This window comes from Ammospiza caudacuta, chromosome 6 (genome assembly GCF_027887145.1).
Source record: "Ammospiza caudacuta isolate bAmmCau1 chromosome 6, bAmmCau1.pri, whole genome shotgun sequence".
In the NCBI taxonomy this organism is placed as follows: Eukaryota; Metazoa; Chordata; class Aves; order Passeriformes; family Passerellidae; genus Ammospiza; species Ammospiza caudacuta.
The window spans coordinates 57679192-57700102 of NC_080598.1; the positions used below are offsets into that span (position 1 = coordinate 57679192).

The 20911-nt window shown below is 44.0% G+C and overlaps 1 protein-coding gene across 2 annotated transcripts; it reads left to right on the forward strand.

Annotated features, from left to right (window-relative positions):
• The first annotated feature begins 3504 nt into the window (after nucleotides 1-3504).
• PLD4 (phospholipase D family member 4) lies at nucleotides 3505-18242 on the forward strand. Of its 2 annotated transcripts, XM_058807054.1 has the most exons (11): nucleotides 3505-3567; nucleotides 6502-6591; nucleotides 8685-8902; nucleotides 9553-9736; nucleotides 10425-10545; nucleotides 10890-11017; nucleotides 11503-11703; nucleotides 12100-12239; nucleotides 15207-15372; nucleotides 16376-16472; nucleotides 17755-18242. In XM_058807054.1, exons 1-11 carry the CDS (start codon nucleotides 3565-3567, stop codon nucleotides 17952-17954), a joined length of 1548 nt encoding a protein of 515 aa, XP_058663037.1. In that variant the 5' UTR covers nucleotides 3505-3564; the 3' UTR covers nucleotides 17955-18242. The 2 variants fall into 2 exon arrangements, with proteins under 2 accessions (XP_058663037.1, XP_058663038.1); XM_058807055.1 differs by lacking the exon at nucleotides 16376-16472.
• The last annotated feature ends 2669 nt before the right edge of the window (nucleotides 18243-20911 follow it).

Below are 20911 nucleotides of genomic sequence, written 5' to 3' on the forward strand. Positions count from 1 at the left end.
CATGCAGGGGTGCTGCTTTCCTCAGTGGGGTGCAGCCATTTGGATGCAACCCTGCAAAGACTCTGAGCACCTGCACACTCCCCTGTGCAGTTACCTAGAAAAGGTGTTACTGCAGTGGGTTGGTTCCTGAGCTCTGTGATAGATGTGGGCTGAGCAAGAGAAGCCATGAACAATAAGACAGTAGCACTCATTAGGACTCTACCCTGATTAAGCCCTTCTCTCCTCTGAACAGAAAATACTGGAAATATTGTACTTGCCAAAAGAGTTGGTGCCAGAAAGGGTTTGTTCAACACTAAATGCTTCTGTCAACATTCAAATCACAGGAAGGAAAACACCTACCAAAACCCACAAAATACAGCATCCACCTGGCACCTACAGACACTCCCAAACAGGAGATCCAGAGTTCTGGGTGAGGTTTTGTTTCAGCAACAGCAATAACCACAGAGATAAGAGGAGTATAATTTTTATAATAGAAAATACATTCAACACAGCACACACTGAAGTATTTTCCTAACACCTGCAAGTCATCTTTCCCAGGTGTGACTGGAGGGTGAGTGCTGCAAAAGATGAGTGGCAAGACTGAGACAGCAAAGGACTCTGCACTCTCTTGTGCTATATGAATCACAGCTTTACTTGTTTCTCCTGAAATTTTTTTTCTAAACAAAACATGGCTGGCAGGCATAGAGTATTTAATTTTAGGCTGAATAAAATTATTCCACATAAGTTATATATTTCAAGTTAAATATTTCAAGTCCATGATCAGATATCTTGGTGAATTTACTGAATATTTTAAAAAGTGAAAACTGAGTAAATCTTCATAAATACTTCCAAACAAATCACAATTTTATTTAGACTTTGAAGTTTTCCCATGGCTTGTCAGCTGAATCACTTCCCAGTTCTAAACCTGAAATAATTCCTTTTGGTTCCCCACCCCCCCTTCCCCAGCTAATTTAAGTATACAATCTTCTGGCACAAAGTATAAATAGAGCACTTTTCTTTTCAGACCTTGACTACTCCTGCCTTCCATCCTTCTGTCAGCAGTTGGTATTTGGAGCCCAGCCTCGTTCCCATGAAACAGAAAGTGGAGTTTTGTAGTAATCTCTGCAGTGGTTCTGATGTTTTTGTCTATAATTAGCTCTCAGAGATGAGGATGCATTAAACTGGCAGTTTCTTCTTAGCAAACCTCCCACACAGGCAGAAAAAGCTCCTCCACTGTATTTTTTAATGCACCCTGTAGCAAACTGGAAGTCCAGGCATGATTTTTAGAGGGATTATGTTAAGCACAGAGTGCCACCCAACCATAGAGCAAGAGGTGCATTTATTCTGTGTGGGATGGTGGCAAGTCAGCCAGAGCAACTGGTAGAAGGAGCCTTGTCTGAGAGATGGGGAAGAGGAAGAAGAAATAAAATTTCCTGTTTGCTCTAAAACTTGCTATTTTTGTTTTCTTTCCTCCCCCCAGCTGCATGAATTGGTCAAACAGAACCATATTCTACCCATAAACCCTCTTCCATCCTGAAGCTGTCACAGCTACAACACTGCTGGCAAGATCAGAAATGCAGAATGGGTGGGCTTCTATGTGAGGTCAGAGGAGAAGGAAACCGGGATTTCGCAAGCTGGAGTGGAGGACAGTGGAATTTATCAGTGCTGCAAGTGGCTAGAAAGCTGACAAAGAGGGGAAATGCAGAGCATTCATTTTCCTGGGAGCTGCTCTTCCTCTGATACAACCCTCTTAAACTGAACTTGTGATATTGGAGAGATAAATGATAAATCCTGAACTTGGTAAAAAGGTGCTGCTGCCCTGTGTGGTTTGATCCCAAAGTCAGTGGGAGCTTTTGTGACTTATCTGACACAGCTCATGCCAGGATTTCAGTCCTGCACACAAGCAGGAGCTTAGCTGAAATATTTGTTTGGAATGCTCAGCCTCTGAAGTCATCTCAGGGCCAGGGACACTTCCTGGGGGTGATTTGGGCCTTTGGCAGGGGTGGCTTTCTGGAGCTCTTTTCAGTGGCTGCAGATCCTGCCTCCAGCTTTCTGGTAACTCAGATTTGTCACGGTGTTCACAGGGGTCTCAGGTTGAAGGAAGAGACGAGGATCTGACTCCATGTTTCAGAAGGCTTGATTTATTATTTTATGATACATATTACATTAAAACTATACTAAAATAATAGAAGAAAGGATTTCTTCAGAAGGCTAGCTAAGAATAAAATAGGAAATGATGATACCAAAGGTTTGTGGCCTGGACTCTCTGTCTGAGCCAGCTGACTGTGATTGGCCATTAATTGGAAACAGCCAACATGGGCCAATCACAGATGCACCTGTTGCATTCCACAGCAGCAGATAATCAATGTTTACATTTTGTTCCTGAGGCCTCTCAGCTTCTCAGGAGGAAAAATCCTAAGGAAAGGATTTCTCATAAAAGATGTCTGTGACACGGATCTACAGGGACAGCAGCAGCCTTTGCTTTGTTTTTAAGTCCTGTTGTAAATCCAGGGATTTGGGATGGCTCCCATGGTAAGTGACCTGTGCACAGCAGTAAATTCAGGAGCGAGGTGGCTGGGCAGAGAGGTGTCCTATTTGCTCCACTAATTACTTTTTGGGCTTCTTTGAGTTCACACTTATGTTTTGGTCTCGAGGGAAGCAGAGGACTCATGGCACTTGCAGTTTTCCATGGAAAGCCCTCTTTCTGTTGTACCAGACCTATCCTCTGGCCCCTTATTTTTTCCCTCTTCAGCAGCTTAGTACAAGGTGTGCTAAAGCCTTGTGTTCCAAGCTGTCTCCACTGACTCCCTACAGCATCCTTCCTCTGGTACTGCACTGGGGAAATGCATCCTTGGGTTCAGTAGGAACAAGAGGCTGCCTGGAGGAAAACAGCCGCATTCCTTCACAGAAGGATTTGTGTTGGCTGAGGTGCAACCTTTGGATTTTTATAGAAGGCGTAATTTCTTAGAAGCTGGCCCAAACTCAGTGTCAGATATAACCCCTGAACAGCATCACTGCAAATTCCAAATGCCACATGTTCAAGATGAGGGCTGCATTGTCTCAAAGGAGCTGCTTTGCTCCCTTGTGCTTGTCCAACCACGACTGTGCTCTCAAAAAAAAAAAAAAAAAACTTTGTAGAGAGTTTGTTTTGGAGGGTTTGTTTGCCTAAAATGAAGTTTCTGGTTAAGAATAGTGCAGTGAAAATAGAGCCATGTTTGGGCTTCTAACAGCACCAAAGCTGAGCAGCCCTTCCAAGCAGTGTCTTCTCATGCTGATGTGGACTCTGACTTTCCACCACTGAGTGGGAGCTGTGCCATCCAACAGAGCAAGTTATGGCAAACATGTGAAGATCAGGACCCAGAGTTTAAGAACTGGGTCACAACAACTGGAGGATAACTCAGTACCCTGTCAGTACACATTGTGAGACTCAGTGTCTAAGAGGAAGTGATCTACAGCAGGAGGGGAAAAAACCAGAAGAACCCTAAACAAATGTGCTGACAGAGCATGAGTGTTGCCTTTTGTACACAAGGCTGGGAGTAACATCAGAATTCAGGGGGACATCCACACAGGAGGAGACCTTCCAGGATGGTAAGTGCCTTTGTCTTCATCTTGAGGGAGCTGGGGGGTGGCCATGGAGAGATGAATGCATCTTGTTCATCTGAGGAACTTCAGGCAGCTCCTGGGGAGGATTTGGTACAGTGAAAAATCACATAGTTCTGTTTGGAATTCAAAGTCTGACAGAATTTCTGGCTGGTGGAGAAAAGTTCCAAGAGGTATTTCAGAGGCAAAGACAAAGCAACCTTAATGTTACAAACAGCAGTGTCCTGTGGGTACTCCGCAGAGTGGCATCAGCTGGTGCCCCAGCCTGTGCAGCAATGCTAATAGCACTTATATTTATTGCTCTTGGATGAACTTCATTCAGTCATTGAAACTGGCAGCTGGCAAAGCCCTGAAAACTTTGAGGGAGCTGTAATTAATTGGTGACTAGCTACAATATTATTCTTAAGAATTCTGGTTGTTTCTGTGATGTTTCCCTTCTTGAAAATAAAACTGTTTTAGAGGAGTTCTCACAACTTCTGTACAGCAGGTGGGACTTCAACCCATCACTAGTCAAAAACATCAGGAAGTGCTTTGTTTGAACAGAATGGTAGATGATTCTGTCACAGCACATACAAAATCTGTTCACCTTCGTATTTTAAGAAAAACGCTGCTTTTGGAAGACATTTTGTAATTGTTGCTGAAAAAGAGAAGTGAAACAAGTTGTTTCTGGTAAGCTCCATCCATCTGAGGCCATCACGTGGCTCTCATAGCACTGACACCTGCAGTTTCCTACCAAGACACTGCCTGGGTCACCACATGGGGCTTTGGGAGCCAGAGGGACAAGGGAGCCAGAGGGACACCTCTACACCTCTCAGCTCCAGTCCTGGGATGAGAAGCACTCCTGGTGCTTGTTCCTGGCAAGCCCAGCTAATTGGGACAGCTGTGCCAAAGCCACAAGCTGTGCAGTGTGACCTGCAGCCTCAGTGGGCTCTCCTGGCCCAGCCTGAAGGGCTGCTGCTGTTTGTCAGAAACCTTTCTTCTCCTCCTTTAAAATACCTCTACCTCACTTTCTACCCAGCTCTTTCACATCTTCACTCTTGCTTCTCTTCCCTCTCCACCCACTAAGATTTCTGGGTTGCAATGGGACCACTTCCTCTCATGTGTGTTGCTGTCACACCTTTCTCTGTGTGGGGTTATATCCCCCATCTGTTTGGGCTGTCAGCTCTTTGGGGTAAGACAGTGGGTCTTTATTCTGTGCTGAAAACATGAACTGGGATTTCAGAGCTGTGGGAATGGCCAACTGTCCTTCACTGCTGGCAGCCACTCCATTTCTCCAAGGCTGGGAGAGCGGATGTTTACCTGCCAGCATTTGTAACTATTTCTAGTGGAAGAGCTTGCAGCTGAGCCTGGGGCAGCAAAAGGAAGTGACAGTGAAAAGTGTGAGTAAAACTGCTTTGGGAAGTGGGCCCTGCTCAGTGATTGCAGCTGATAACAACAAGCAGGTCCTGAAATGGAAGCAGGGCTTTCTTCTATGCAGCTCCAGGATGCTTTTAAGCAGGAGTGTTTGTACCTTTTCTTCCCTCCCCACCTTTTCCATCTTTGTCATTCTCTCCTGTGGCCCTCCCTTTCCACATCCCTCTCTGCATTCCCCAAGTCTGTTTCAGACCCTCTTCCCTTGTCTTCCTGTCCATCCTCCACCTCTTTGGTTCAGCCCCACCAGTTCCAGTGACTTGAGGAAGCCTTTGGGGCTGTGTCCAACCCCTGCCTGCTCCATGCAGCCACAGCATCCATACAGAAAGGAGGAGTGGGCAGGAGCTGGAAGCAGCAGGGAATGTGTGTGGCCATGCTGCTTTGCTGCTGGGGGAGGGCAGACACTGTGAGCCCACCCAGTTCAGGTGACAACAGCTGTGACATATGGCAAGGTGGATGGGACAAGCCTGGCAGGATCCTTCCTACATAAACCTTGTTTGAGTGTGGCCACACACAGAGCAACTCCACACCCAGAACTGCTGCAGCAGGTTCATCCTCCAGGCCACAAAAACCCAGGGGTTTGGGGGTCAGAACAGGCATGCAGGGACTGGACAGGTGGAGGTGTCATCTGGTGGAACCTTCTGAGATCTGCTCCACCCCAGGATCTGCTTCTTGCTTCTCAGAATGAAAAGTGTCATCAGGGTCCTGCTGTGTAAATTCACCTCTGCCAATGCAGGGATGATTCATGACCCACTGGGCATGTGTCAAGTTTTTGAGGAGGTAAAATAGGCAAGTGCCAGCTCCCCCTGTCTGGCCATCTGCTGTCATATTGGCATATTTGGTATTTGCTCTTATGGTTGCCTCTGCTGGTGGTAACAAAAGATTGGAGAAATACTGCCTGAGAAAGAAAAGAAAACTTATTTTCTAGAGTGATGACTGCAACAGGAGAGTTTGTATTTCAAACTCTCCTGTTTGAAATACAAACAAAATTTCAAGTTTGTATTTCTGTTAAGGGGACAGGTCCCTGTCCCCTTAACAGAGTCACTTCTGGAAGAGATGCTGGCATTGAAGACAACAGGCAGAGGAAGAGAGCAGAAGCCTGACAGAGTCACATGCAGGATGAGGCTGATGCTCTGCACACCATCACCCACTGCTTCTGCATTTAATTACTGCTTGTTGGCAAACGTTCTTTTGCAACAGGACAAAAGTGGGTGTTGAAGGATGGCTGCAAGAGGCAGTGATGCAGCTGTTTACACATTAATTACTGCAGGGATTTTTGTCTGTAGAGAGCGCTGGAGGAAAACAGTGGGGACACGTCTCTCTGTCACTTTGGAATCTGTTAATGTCACTCAAGAGCCATAATACAGGAGGATGATGCACAGATCCACGCTCAAATCTCAGAGCACTGTGTAAAGCAGTGGCACTAACCTGCACTTTTTGTCTGTAATTGGCTGTACACAAATGTTGTCATAAAGCTTTATTTTTCCCCTTGCATACATTTCTGTTTTTCAGATCGTGAAAAAAGCATTAAAAACATCCCTGATGTTTGATGAGTCCTCCAACATGAAATTAGGCGTGAACAATCAAAAAGACGTCAAAACGGTAATTATTGGGATGCACCACATTTGCTTACAAGGGCTGAGATGGTGCTGACATTTCTGAAAAGAAATTACAGGTTGAGAATTATTTTATTGGCCATTTTAGAAAACTGTGTAGGTTTCAATCCCATTTGTAAACAAGTGAGTGACAAAACCCTCATTGATTTATCCGGTAGACTGATCAAACCTTGCCCAGAGGGAGCAATGTGGAGATAAATCCTGCAGCGCTGTCTGGCTCAGGACAAGGAAACCACAGTCATACAAACAGCCTCACTTCCACCTCTGGCACAGTGTTTATTCATGTATTCATTTATTCAGATGCCCAGAGTACCTGGACATCACAGTGCACAGCATGGTGACAGCCATGATGTGACTGCAAAATAGATTTCTTATCTTAGAAATAACTTCTGAAACCTGTCTTGCTAACAGGTTCATGTGATGAAATGTGGAACTGTTAAAAGTAGGTGAGATTTTTGTTTTTTTTTTTTTTGTGGTAGGGTGGAGAAAAAGCCAGAGGGCAAAAATTTAAGTAGATAGCCTAAAGATGATTATTTTATTCAAATCAATGCCTGAAATCTATGTCAGCACTGTAGATTTTGAGAAAAGCAGAGAAGATTAAAAGCAAGCAGCTTTATCCACACAGAAACTGAAACTTTCAGAGGCAAGTGGTTTCTGCGTGGTTTCCCCATGTGCCCTTTTGGGAGCTCAGATTTATGACTGCTGCCTCAGGACCACCCCCAGACTCAATTCTCCTGCCTGGAGGCTCAGAAGCTCAGCTCTGAATTCCGTGGTGCCTATCAGAGGCTGCTGGATGGTTCCAGCTCCCCCAAATTGCCATGGGGAGCCAGCCATGACAATTACTGGGGGGAAATAGATCTGCATGTGTGCCTGGTTGTCTTTTCCTGCTCAGTACAGGGCAGCATTTAGAGCCTGGTGCTAAAATTTTCAGCATGTGAGTGGCTGGACTGCAGAGCTGAAGCTAGCAGGTAGCCAGGCTACTTTTTGTTTTTTTCCATCTACATTCAGGATAAAAATTGAAAGCGCAGCAAAAGGGAAATGAAACTAACTCACCACACTAAAATGACTTGGGAATACTGTGCACATGGATAAATTAGATTTTTGTAGTTTCAATTAAGGGAGGTTTAAGACAAAACCAGAACGTGTTCAGAAACCACAAAATGTCTTTCTGCCGCTGATGCTTTCTGAACTGTTTTTTCTCCCCTGACAACACAAACTTCCTTTTTATGGTAATGCTTGGCTTAGATTAGCCACAGCTAATCTTGTGTTAGAAATTTCCTTATTTTGATTTTGGTAGAAATTTTGTTGAGCATCCATTGGTCCTGTGCTAAAATAAAGCTGATCAATGTCAAATTAATCACAAAATCTTGGAAAAAAAACAAGGGATTGATATGTTGGCACAAAAAAATTAAACTAGAAAATGGAACTAAACATAAACCAACACCATTCAAAATGTTTTTTTTCCCCTAATTGCACTGTATTTGATCATATCTCCTCTCCAGAGTGTTTGTTCCACTTGATTCTCTGATTTCAAGATTTCATGAAATTTTAGGAAGGGAATGAAATCTTGCCATTTCAATGAGGATCAACTGGGCAAGCTTTGGTCCATTTCCCTGCACATTGTGTCATCCTATTGCCTTTTATTGTTTTCACTTAGTTTCAGAATTTTCTCTTTTGTTTTTTTAGCATTTTATTTCCTTAATTTATTCTCCTGTCTCTTTGTTTACCTTTATTCCCTGATTTTGGGGTTTCAATGTGTAAAATCTTGGCAACTTCTGGTCCTTCTCACTGCACCTCATTTGAGTTTAAAGGGACCTTTTAAAGCTCATCTAATCCAAATCCCCTGCAGAGGAAGGGCCATCTTCAATTAGATCAGGCTGCTCAGGGCCCTGTTCAAGCAGACCTTGAACAGTTCCTCACTTTCAGTGCTGCACCTGAGAACATTGTCTGGAGTAGCTGCAAGCAGATCTCCCATTCCAAGATTGTGATTTATTCACCTGCACAGGTAGTCATCCGTGAGCTGGTGCATCAATGCCTTGGTGTTCACTTAAATCTTCTCCTCTGTGGGTTCTGTTCCAGTTTCAAATCTTGGGGGCAATTCTGACTCTTGGTATGGTCCTGATGGCTTTTTACTTCCTGAGCATGGACAGCACAGCTGATGGTAACGGAGAAAAAGCAGCAATTGTCAGCATTTACAGAAATGTGGAGGAGGAAGGACTGTACAGAGATCTCCCAGAGGAAGAAGGACTCTATGGGGATATCCCAGAAGCCACCAACAGATGCAATGACTCCTGCAGGTGAGTCAGGTAGATGGCACATGGAGAAGTCATCACCAGAGGGAGAAATAGCTACAATACTGATAATATCAGCATGGGTTTTATTCTCTTCTCACTGTATCATAAGTGATGAAGCACCACTAATTTGGGAGGAGTGCTAATTTGGGGGTGCTGTTTACGCACTGGGTAATTGGCAGCTGCCTGCAATGTCACAGCTCTGCTCCCAGTTCTGTGCCTGTAACGTTCATCCCAGCTCCATTCCTCCTCTGCCCACCCTCCTTTTGTGGCAGCAGTGTCAACAGCTGGCAGAGCAGCCTTTCTCAGAGGCTGGAGGGGCAGGGAATGTCTGTGCTGGGAGAGGGTGAAGAGGGTGCCCTAGCAACATCCAGCTATGGGGGGCTTGATTTTCTCCACATCTTAGGCAGGGTAAAATGAAAATCTCAGAATGGCTACTGAGAAACTATTCTGCTGAATTTGGGAGGTCACTGTACAGCAATATAAACCTGGCTACAAAAACTAGGGGTAGGGAGCACTGCCAGCCTGTTTGTCCAGCTCCTCTTGTTTGCTGTGGAGACTGGCACCCAGCATGGCCAAATGTGCAGCCTGACAGGTCCTTGGTGTCCTGCTGGGGTCACAGCCACTTGCTTCACAACACAAAATTGCCATTGCAGCTTTGAACTTGTGGAAAATGTTCCATATGACTTACCCTTCGAGATAAACAGCACTGCAGCCAAACCCTTGTACCAAGCCTGGACAAAACTGCTTGATCTAGCCCAGGAAAAAGTGTACGTGGCTTCTTACTACTGGTCTCTCACTGGGAAGGATATTGGTGTCAATGATTCCTCTTCCAAGCAGGTAAGGTAAAATCAGCAGCAAGCATGTCTGTGGTTGTTTTTCCTCATGTCCATGTGGTAGAGGACAGACAGACTGGCTATGTGGTCTGTCTCCCAGACATTGCTTAACTCCTCCTGCACATCCAGGAAGGTTTCCCATGCTTTTTTTAAGCAAGACTCCAACTTTCCTCCTTTAGTCAAGTTAGGCTGAAATAAGTGAAATTTCTGACCTTCCTTGTGCTGGGGTTCTTCAAAGGAAGTACCCATTAGTAACATTGTCCTTGCATATCTCTTACTACACCTTCTGTAACAAAATATAAAAAATAACAATTCACACACAGGGTTGTTGTCATATACATTATAACAGTTCTATTATCATTATATGTTGTCTTATATATCATGAGTTCTTTTATCATTATGATGCAAGGATTCCATAGCACTAGAGTTTCATACCTTGATGTTTCTCGCAGGCGTCTCCTCTAAGCACTGACTTAGGGAGTCTTGGTCCTTGCAGCAGCCATCTGACTCCTCTAGCTTCTCTCCCTCCTCTTCCCACCAATTCACTCTTTTATGCCACTTGTTCTTATTGGCTACAGGTGTTGCCTGTTATCATCAGGCCTGCTCCTAATCTTTAGTAATGGGTTCCAGCTGCAACTCATTGGGGGATAAGATTACATTCTACATTTCCCATACTGTGTCCCCCTACACAGGGTGAAGATATTCTGCAGAGGTTTGAGAGGTTACTTGCACAGAATGTCTCTTTGTATATTGCAGCAAGCTCACCAACTCTGGCTACAAAATCAAGGGACCTTGAGATTTTAGAGGAAAAAGGTAATTATTTCCCTTCAGTGATCCACTCACAGCTGCTGTATTGCAAAAAGGCATCTGTGGGAAACCTGGTTTCCAAGGCCTGTTCTGATGTAGTGCTTACAAGGGTTCACAGGACAAGCACCATCTGCTCACTAGTTCATGCTTTTTTTCTGTGCTCTTTAGGATCTTCTGAAAGTTCACATTTTGCATATTGTTTTTTCAAGTTACTGGATTCCCAGAAATGAGTGCTTGTGAATTTCGGTAGTTGCTACTGCCTGCAAGAGCCAGACATGCAGATGTGTTCTGGCTGTTGAGGAACCACCTCTGTGCTGTATTAAACTCTTTTTTCCCCTCTCTTTCTTCAGGGGCTCATGTGAAAAAGATTGATTTTGGACATTTGACAGGAGGAGTGTTGCATAGCAAATTCTGGATAGTAGACATGAAACATGTATATATTGGTAGCGCAAACATGGACTGGAGATCTTTATCTCAGGTAACATCTGCTGCTCTATATTCAGAAGTCCGAGGGAAAACTCACATCCTAGCAGATAGAGAAAAATCATAATGATGTAAAACATTGTAAGACCAGAAGAAACAGCAAAGAAACCTGTCGTCATTACATTGCAAAGGTTCCATATTGTTGTCCTCTTAATGCAAGAGCTTTGTACCTCCTTGGTGTTTCTCATGGGCATCTCCTCTAAGCACCAACTCTTCCTTCTTCTCACAGTAGCCAGGTGACTCCAGTTCCCCCCTCAACCAACAAACCCATTCTTTTATAGCACTCTTCTTCTTATTGGCTACAGTTGTGGCCTGTTAAAATCAGGCCTGCTCCTAATCTTTAATAATTAGCCCAGTTGCAGCTCTTTAGGAGTAAGATTACTTTCTGTACTACCTTTATTTTCTTATATTCTATCCCGCTACAGAAACCCCTGGAGGTGGCTCCTTCTGGGGCTGTGACATGGCTTGCTCTCTTTGCAGGTGAAGGAGTTTGGTGCTGTGATGTATAACTGCAGCTGCTTGGCCCAAGACCTCTGGAAAACATTTAGTACCTACTGGGATGTTGGATATCCTAATGCTACCATCCCAGCCCCTTGGCCTCTTAATTACTCAACCCACATTAACAAGCATCATCCTCTGGAAGTAGAATTTAATGGAATCTTGACAAAAACCTATTTTTCTGTAAGTATGTTTGAAAATAACACGACAGATTGTAAAGTGTTTAAGGATTGAGCAGGAAAGTTTCTTCAGCAGTCCTGCTTGTGTTCCAGGTGGATAATAATTTGTTCCTTAGGTTTCTCTGGGATGTTCAAAGGATAGGGATAAACTCAGCAGAAGCTGTCAAATTGTATGGCAGGAACAGTGTGCAGGTCTCTTTTAATCACCAGTAGGCTCAATACATCAATAAATATCTGACCCAGCCAGATATGGAAGGCATGAGGAAAGATGGTGATCCATCTCAAGTGCTTTGTGATATTTTAGTGAAAAGCAGACAGATCTAAACACAAAGGAGTCTGAGATTAAAAAAAAAAAAAAAAAAAATCACTGATCTACATATTTTCTTTTTTTTTTTTCCAGGCTTCTCCTCCAGCATTTTGCCCAGAAGGTCGCACCCGTGACCTCCATGCTATACTCAGTATCATCAGCCAGGCACAGGAGTTTGTCTATGTTTCTGTTATGGAATATTTCCCTACCAGCCGTTTTATTCAACCAAAAAGGTACAATTTCAATCCTGAGCAAACCAGCTACTTGTACTATTTAAAGAAAAAAAAAACAAAAACATATTATTCCCCTCCTTCTGCAATGAAAATATTCAGAATGGAGAGAGGCTTTGCTCTGCATTCATAGACTGTGCCTCCCACGTACCAAGGGACAGGGTGAGAGGAAACAGCCTCAAGTTGTGCCAGGGGAGGTTTAGATTGGATATTAGGATAAAGAAATTCACGGAAAGGGTTGTCAGATATTGGAACAGGCTACTCAGGGAAGTGGTGGAGCCACCATCCCTGAAAGTGTTTAAAAATTCTGTGGCTATGGCACTTGAGTACATGGTTTAGTGGTGAACATGGTGCTGCTCCTGGGCTGAGAGTTGGACTTGATGACCTTAAAGGTCTTTTCCAGAACCTGACAATTCCAGGATTCTGTGATTCCAGTTCTGATGCTGCAGGAAGGATGATTACCAACACCTGTGTGCTTTGCTAGTGCTCTGGAGCAGCCTCCTGTGCTCTACACACAGCAGAAAAGCTGTGACATGTCACACTAGGGACAGTCAGGTCCAGCATCCTCCAAAATTCAACACAGCAGCTTTATGAATTGAGAGAGGAAAGGGAACACCAGAAATTTATCTGACATCAGATTTTTCAGAGAAAACATTGCTGTGCTCTCCTTTCTTGCTCCCGTTTTTCTTTCTTGCTGTCCTATACTTGTGAAGAGTCTTGACTTCCTGCTCTATTTCTTGCTTGATGCACTTGACCAATAGTATAGAGGGTGGTTCTTGACTCTCCTGACCTTTGCAGTGAGAGCTGAAACAGTCTCTAAAGAAACTTCTGGGTTTTTTGTTTGTTTGGGGGTTGGTGTTTTATTGTTGCTGTTGTTGAGGGGGTTTTTTTGGTTGCTGTTTGGGGTTTTTGTTTTGTTTTTAATAATTCCATCTAAGTTCCAGCAGCAGCTTCAGAGATAAGGTGATAATGGTGATCTGGAGTAATCACAGAATCATAGAATGGTTTGGGCTACAGAACATCTCATTCCTCCCCTCCTGTGCCATGGGCAGGGACCCTTTCCACTAGACCAGGCTGCTCAAAGCCCCATCCAGCCTGGCCTTGAGCCTGAACCACTGCCCTGGTCCAGAGACTGCCCAAGGCTCAGCAGAACTGCGCAGGCTCTGCACAGAACCCAAACCTGAGCAGCACAGAAAGTTACACAGCAGCACTAAGACTCCAAAATCCTCTTAGATATGCTTGAATTGGGATGTTTATGTGCAACCAAGTGCTCTGAATTATCTGCTTACAACTTTTCTGAGTTTTCCATTCCAACCAGCTAAATGAGCTGAGAAAGAAGTTCAAGGGAAAGAATTATGTACAAGATGTCTTGTTGAATAGGGTAAGCTCTAGGCTGCCATTCAGCCAGAATGATATCATGCATCGTGTCCCTCTGCCACAACTCTGTAAAGCCTCTGTTGTTCAGCTGAGGCATAGGTGTGTTAGGGGAAGATTTTAGGATAATAGAGAGAGGCAGATAATTCTACTGTCCAAGAAACAAAATCGAGACTAGCCTCTACTTGGAAGATATCTTTAATAAATCCAGCATCTCAGAGGATTTGCAGTTTATATGTAATACCATTGAGTCTCTGGGTTTCTCATCTTCTGAGAACCCACTCATCTTTCTGGGAGTAAGTTCCCAGAAAGTCTCTTTTCCCCCTTAGGACTGAGTGCATTAATACTCCTTATTCTTCATCTGAAGGCTTAATCCACAGTTTGTGACATCTTGGGCTGATCAGATGCAAACAAGGGTTTGAAAGGCCCAGGGAAAGTGGCCCAGGGCCTCGGGTTATCTCCACAGCAACCAGCTGTAGTGCCATGAATTGAAGCTGATTAGTTCAGGTTAGATTCCTCCAGCAGCTGAGGCAGAGGAAACAAAGCTGCTGTCTAATGCCTGAGTGTTAATCAACTAGAAACTGATATATTTTAAAAATTGAAACCATTCAAAAATTGCATTTCAAATAGCATGATTTTCCAAGCTTTTCAGGTTTTGTAAGTCAAGCCTGAGCCTCAGAGCACGTGGCCAGGCCATTGATTGCGATAGGACGATGCACAGGGGAGGATCAGAGAATTCAGGCCTTTGTACATAAGACCAAAAGGGTTAAGTTAGGCAAATTAATTCATCATTGCTCATGGGACTGTGAGCAAATGCTGGATCTCTCTCTGTTATCAGCCCTCCAATCTATACTAAACATGCCCCTCTCCCTCTGTGCAGCATTTGTTAGGATCTGTGCAGTGAAAATGCCATGTGGGTGTTTGGAGTTACCAGCCCTGGGATGCACATTGTCCAGCTCTTAGTGTTGTGCAGCTGGGTGAAGGATGTTAAAGATGTTCCCCACAGCTACAGCCAACACAAGGGTCAGGAAAATGGATTTTCCCACGTTCAGGGCACAGCTGTGTCTATTACCTTGGGCACACACAAGGAGAACAGGGAGGGATGGAGCCTGCCCATGCTGGCTGATGGCACAGGACCACTGCAGATACTGGAAACAGTCTCCAGGGGTCTGAAAAAGCCATATTCTGCAAAATGGTTCTTAGACTTTGCTCTGGGCTCTGCACTGCCCTTTTACTCTGCTGTATGAACTGTCTTTACCCTGGAGTTGCTATTGTTACCTTCAGTTTCCTAAGGAGATAAGGATGGTGGCACCACCCTGTGTATCTGTGTAGGTGCACTTTACCAAGCTTTAAACTTTTGGATAAATTTCACCCCAATTTGGCAGGGTCTGGAGGTCTCAAAGCACGTTCTGTGAAAAGAACAGACTTGGTAGAAGGCAGAAACCTCGTTTGTACCTCCAGGGAAGCCATGAGTACTTCACTTACTAGAGATCAAAAACCCCATCTGTGCATCATCACTCCTAGTCTCAGTTTAACTTCACAGCTTTCTAGTGAACTGTTTTTAAAAAACATCCCTTTTTACCTCCTTTTCTGCAGGTACTGGCCAGCCATTGACAATGCCCTGAGACGTGCAGCTTTCAACCACCGAGTGCGGGTCCGGCTCCTGGTCAGCTGCTGGGCCTACACAGACCCAGCCATGCTCCACTACCTCAGGTCCCTGCGTGCCCTCGACAACCCACACGCCCACATCAGCGTCGACGTGGTATGAAACAAAACCCTGATTTTGGACAGGCAGCTGGAGGATATGGCCCCACACTGGTTTCTGAGAACGAGCTGCTTCTAGAGAAGCTGGTTGTCTGGTTTTGCAGTGACTGCTTCCCGTTTTTGTGAAAATAAGGCCCAATATATAATCTTTGAGGAAGCAGCTATTTCAAGCTACTAGTGATATCAGGTATGTGCCTGGCTGTGGCACTTGAGACATTATCCAGGCAGCTGCTTTTGCTGAGCACTGTGACAATAACAGTTTATATGATAACTTAGTGCTCCTCTCAGAGACCTTTTCCTGCATGGAACATGTTAAGTTGGTCTAGTTGATACAATTTTTTTTTAAACTGAGAGCTCTACTGTGTGCCTATACAGATAGATCTGTTATTGAACACTAAACATTGCACACAGGCCATAGGCATTAGGCTGGAATGCATCAGGTGGAGTGGGGATGGTGTGGATGCTCCCAACTTGATGCAGTAATCACAACAGAGAAATACCACAGAAGGAGGAGTGGGTTTCAGAAAAAAAAAATAGAAAGGAAAATGTAGATTTTGGTAAGAGTTAACACAAAAAGTTAGGCATTATAGTTGCCTACAGTACCCCTTATGTCTGTGATCAGCCCATTCTCACACAAAATAAGAGCAGCAATCAGTGGTAAATGCAATCTATTAAACAGCTGCTTAAAACTGCATTTAATTGTCTGCCCTGTAATGATAATAGCTGTGTCACTAATGGAACATTGTGAGGCAAACATTTTCTGTATCTGATCTTAATTGCTTATCCAGTTTTATGTATTGTGGAAGAATTATTTGCTAGTTTTCTTGGATAGGAGTAAGATCTCTTCTGTGGTCTATTCAATAACAGAATGCAGTATGTTCTCTTTTGTTCTTCCCACACTCTTCCATTCTTTGAAACTATAGAAAACATGCACTGTCCAATCATGATGTCTGTTCTTCACTCTAGTATTTGTGTTAAAATTTTTATTCCTCTACCTCCAGAAACTCTTCATTGTTCCTGTTCTCAATCACACAAACATTCCTCATGGGAGAGTGAATCACAACAAGTACATGGTCACTGATAAAGTAGCCTACATCGGTATGTATTCCATTATTCCAAATATTTCCAGTATCCTCAGATCTACTGGACTGAGGCTGAGATAGGACCAGCTGCAATACCAAAAATACTTCATTTTGCCATATAAAGCAAAGTCTGTCCTAGGTAAAGGAGAACAGATATGAAGGGGAGAAAATAATGTAGGTCAAGTTTAGTAAGAGATTACTTCATGTGACTGTGAACCATCAGGAGCAGAGTGTGACAAGGCTGAGTGCACAGCCTGTGACAAGCACAGCGGGGATTTCACAGCCTGTGTGCTCACAGTGACATAGGGATAGCTGGTGCTCCAGTCCATAACATTACAGTGCTTTAATAAAGAGGAAACTGCTGGGAGGAATTAATTCCATGCGCTGTTTGTTGAACAGAATTCTGGGAAAGGAAATGAGAAAACAGTAATGTCAACTGTGTGCCGTTCCTGAAAGCCAGGATGGTGTTTACATTTCATTCTTTTATTAGGAACCGTCAAAAAAGGAGACGTGAAAGTGCTCTGTCACTTCAGCCAGCTCATCCTCCCAGCAATACACTCCAGTAAATAGCCTCATCTTCCAACTGGCTGAGGGTTCACAGCTCCAGTTGCCTTTAGTACTTCAATAACCTGTTTTATACTTGAAGGCAGATATGCAGATGATTTGTTTTCACGCCTAAGCACCTTCTGGAATTGGCAGATTTTTCTGGCTAAGGCGATCACGAGGGCAAGTGTGTAAGTGATAGAGTGTGCATTGTTCACAGTGCCTGATTTGGAGAGAGCCCCAGACAATGTCTGCAGCTGGATTTCCAGCTTTGCCTGGTTTAGAAGCAGGCTTTGCGTGTCAAGCTCAGAACAGCTCCCGAGGGTTTATTGATCAGGAGTCGTTTCTTCTTTTGTTTTCCTTTAACAAGTTAAGAGAATTAAGTAAATTACAGACTTTTTTCTTCAAACACTGAAACCCATGTCAAACACTGGCTTTTACTTCTCTTACTTTTACTTCTCTTACTTTTACTTCTCTTACTACTCAAATATTGCACTTTATTGCCATGTTTTTGAGTGGATTTGTGCATTCTGTCACAGGCTGTAATGAATCAGAAGGTTATGAACCTTCAGGGTTGCAGTTAATAGCAAGTTTTCAAAACCTGAGGTCTGGCATAAGAAGGAGGTGACCTGATTTTTGCTGCCTCGTCGGTCCTAATGAGATTTGCAGTCATAGAGCAAATCAACAAAGCCCAGAGATCAAACAGAACACTGGGAAATGAATGTTTTCTAATCAGCTGCTTTTCCATTGCACAGGGACTTCCAATTGGTCAGAAAACTACTTCACTGATACAGCTGGTGTGGGACTAATTATCAAACAGGATTCAACCAACCTGCAAAGAAGGCAACAACCTGTCCAGGAACAGATGAAAGATCTTTTTGAGCGAGACTGGAATTCCCAATATGCGGTGAATCTGGAAGATGTGCAGGGACAGAAAGACTGTAAATGGGATTAGACCTGAAGTGAATTGAAATGTGCACTTAAAATAGAAACAAAAAAATGTATTTGAATCTTGTTCACATGCAAATCAAGGAACTCTCTTCTTTTTGTCTTTGTCAGAGAAATCACTTCCTTGTGGCATCCACACTGGTGGCATGAGAATTTCTGATGGTTGACTCTACCTGCAAAACCACCAGTCAGTGTGTGATGTTTGATTTTTTGGTGTGATTACCTCATTGCAGAGTTAATGAAATGCATACAATGTATGACAAGCTGTCTGACATTAAAGCAAACATCAGGGACACAGATCATTATTGCTCTGCTATTTTATCTTTAGAAACTATATATTTCAACCTAAAAGTTCCATTAACAGTGTTTGCTTACATGTGTTGAAATATTTTTTAAAAACTCCTGGCCACCTTAACTTTTTAGCCATGTATAATCATCACCCACAATAGGAAGGGCAGATTTTTAAAGGCATTTAGAAATTAGAGACAGCGATTAATGTTGGTTGAAGAAATTCGAGATTACCTGTTTCTAAGTGTTGAGGCTAGCTGCTAGAGATAAATGCCTGGGATTTAACTTTGTGGCCAGTTTCCAACTCAGCTGCCGTGGAACCTGAAGAGTCTGGGAGTGTTTGGATGTCTGTGTGTCAGTCCTGTGCAGCAAACAGGATGGGGAGCAGGGCAAAGCTGCTCCATGGGTGCTGTTGTGGCTGGGGCATCCCACCTGCACTGTGGGCAGTGCTTGGAGAGGCTCCTTGCTCCATCTGGGCTGCCCTGGTGCTGGCCCTGAGCAGTGCTGTGTCTCTGGGCTGCCCTGCCTGCTGCAGTCACCCAGGGACCACAGCCTGAGCCATCTGGTGCCTGGTATCTGCATCCACCACAGCTCTGCCCGGGGTGCCTTCCTGAGGGGACAGGAAAGGAGAGCAGGGCTCGTGCTCCAGCTGCGAGTGACACTGGGCTGGAGCTCCATGAGCCTTGCCAGGGCTGTGCAGACACAAAAATCACACACAAATAAGGACTTTCAGAGATGACTCCCATCGATGTTCTGATTTTTGGTTTCCAGGCTGCTCCTCAGCTACCTCTTCAGACATTTCCAAGATTCCTTGGAGTATTTTATCCATCATTACAAATCAATGTTCTTGTTACTGCGGCAGATTTTTTAAGACATGTCATTACGTGTACAGATATCATTGAAATTTTGGGAGTATTCACATACGTGCCAAAATATTGAGGAACATGCAGGTGCTTTTTGCGCTCTCACCCCCCATTTCCTAACAAGAGCGAGCCTGAAAATCTTTGTGAGACGTTTCATCTTCAACCAACAAAACAGTTTCCGGTAGAGGAGCACACTCCTCTAGATGGCACTCCAAGCTGTGTTTTCTGTTTTGGCAGGGCTAGATATTGCAGGAGGAAGAAGAAAACTTCTCTCCTACTCGGGAGCTCAAATCTGACAGTGCTGGATTCGTTGTTCAGTGGGACAGAGTTTCTGGATAAGGTGGCAGAATTTCTCTTATGGCCATATTAACCTCAGGTTGGGTTAAAGTTTGGCTTATAAAAGAAAAATGGACTCTTAGGGAGAGTGCTCTTCTATTTTCTCTACTGACTTCACTGTTGGTTTTCCTCTACATATGGGAAGGTGAGAGGGGAGTTTACAATTAATACAATGAACTGGATCTAAGAGGAACTTGGGAGTATTTCCCTGGTTTCTTGTGAGACTTTTGAAGCCCGTTCACACCTTGATTCTTATTTATTTGTTTTCTACTAGACATGTAAGTTATAACCAGGCTTTGAGTCTCAATTCTTTTCTATTTATGAAACAGGGTTAATAACAGTCCTTATCCATTAATCTCTTACTTATCTCTTTTGTTTAGATTGTGATTTCTCCAAGCTAAGGACTGTACCAAATGTATCCTGGGTCCTCCAGTGGCATTTATTAGCATCATCTTTGGGCAGATTGGCTATTGAAAAAGGTTCTTAACCCAGAGGGTGGTTGGGCAGTGGAAAGGCTCCCCAGGAAAGTTGTCACATCAAGAAGCATTTGAACTACACTCTTGGAGATGTGTGATTCTTGGGGTTGTACTGTGTAGAGTCAGGAGCTGGACTTTGTGAGTCCCTTCTGGCTCAAGATACTTTGTAATTTTCTAGTCTGACTGTAGATTGTTTAGATTTTTGCCAGTATTGGTTTATTCATGTCTAGAAAAAGTCATTGTTTTGGCTCTTGAACATGCTTACCTCAGGTACCTGTGTGATGAGGGAGCACAAGGTGTGAGAATTGGCTCTGCTTTACTGCAGTGGCTTTCAGGAGGAGCTGCTGCATTGCTCTCCCAGCAGGATCACCTCTGGAAGCTCTTGGTTTGGTGCTGTGCCTTGTGCCTACAGTGCTACAACAGCAATACAGGTGACAGCAAGACAGAACTCAGCTGGCTCCATGGATTATTAGTACTGACATGACCACAAAGTCACCTCAGACACCAGCTTGTTCCAAAACTTTAGTATTATCTGTTCACATTTTTTCCTGCCATTAACCACGATTTTCCTTTCCCTGTTGTTACAGATAAAACATACCTTTATTGCTTTAATCCAGGTACTGGGAAACCATTTCATCTACCATTTATGCACTTAATGTCTTGACAGTCATTAATATCTCCACAATCCTTAGGGGATAGCTCTTGGGCCATGGGCACTGACTCACAGACCTCTGCTCTCTGCAGAGGCCCAGAAAAGTCAGCTTTAGTTGCAGGGTGGATTGTGGTGGTGCGGCTTCCTGAACAGAGGAAGTGGAGAGGGAGGTGCTGGTTCCTTCTTCCTGGTATCCAGTGTTGGGATGTGTGGGAATAGTTCAAAGTTGCATATGGGGAGGTTCAAACTCGACACTAGGAAATATTTCCTTACCAAGAGAGAGGTCAAACACTAAACCAGGCTTGTCCTGAGAAGTGTTCAATGCCACAAGCATTTGGACAATGCCCTT

Excerpts from the sequence above, each read along its gene's own strand:
- PLD4 (XM_058807054.1), top strand. Across the intron at positions 12,240-15,206 it reads CGTTTTATTCAACCAAAAAG|GTACTGGCCAGCCATTGACA; the intron begins GTACAATTTCAA and ends CCTTTTCTGCAG. Across the intron at positions 16,473-17,754 it reads TGATAAAGTAGCCTACATCG|GGACTTCCAATTGGTCAGAA; the intron begins GTATGTATTCCA and ends TCCATTGCACAG.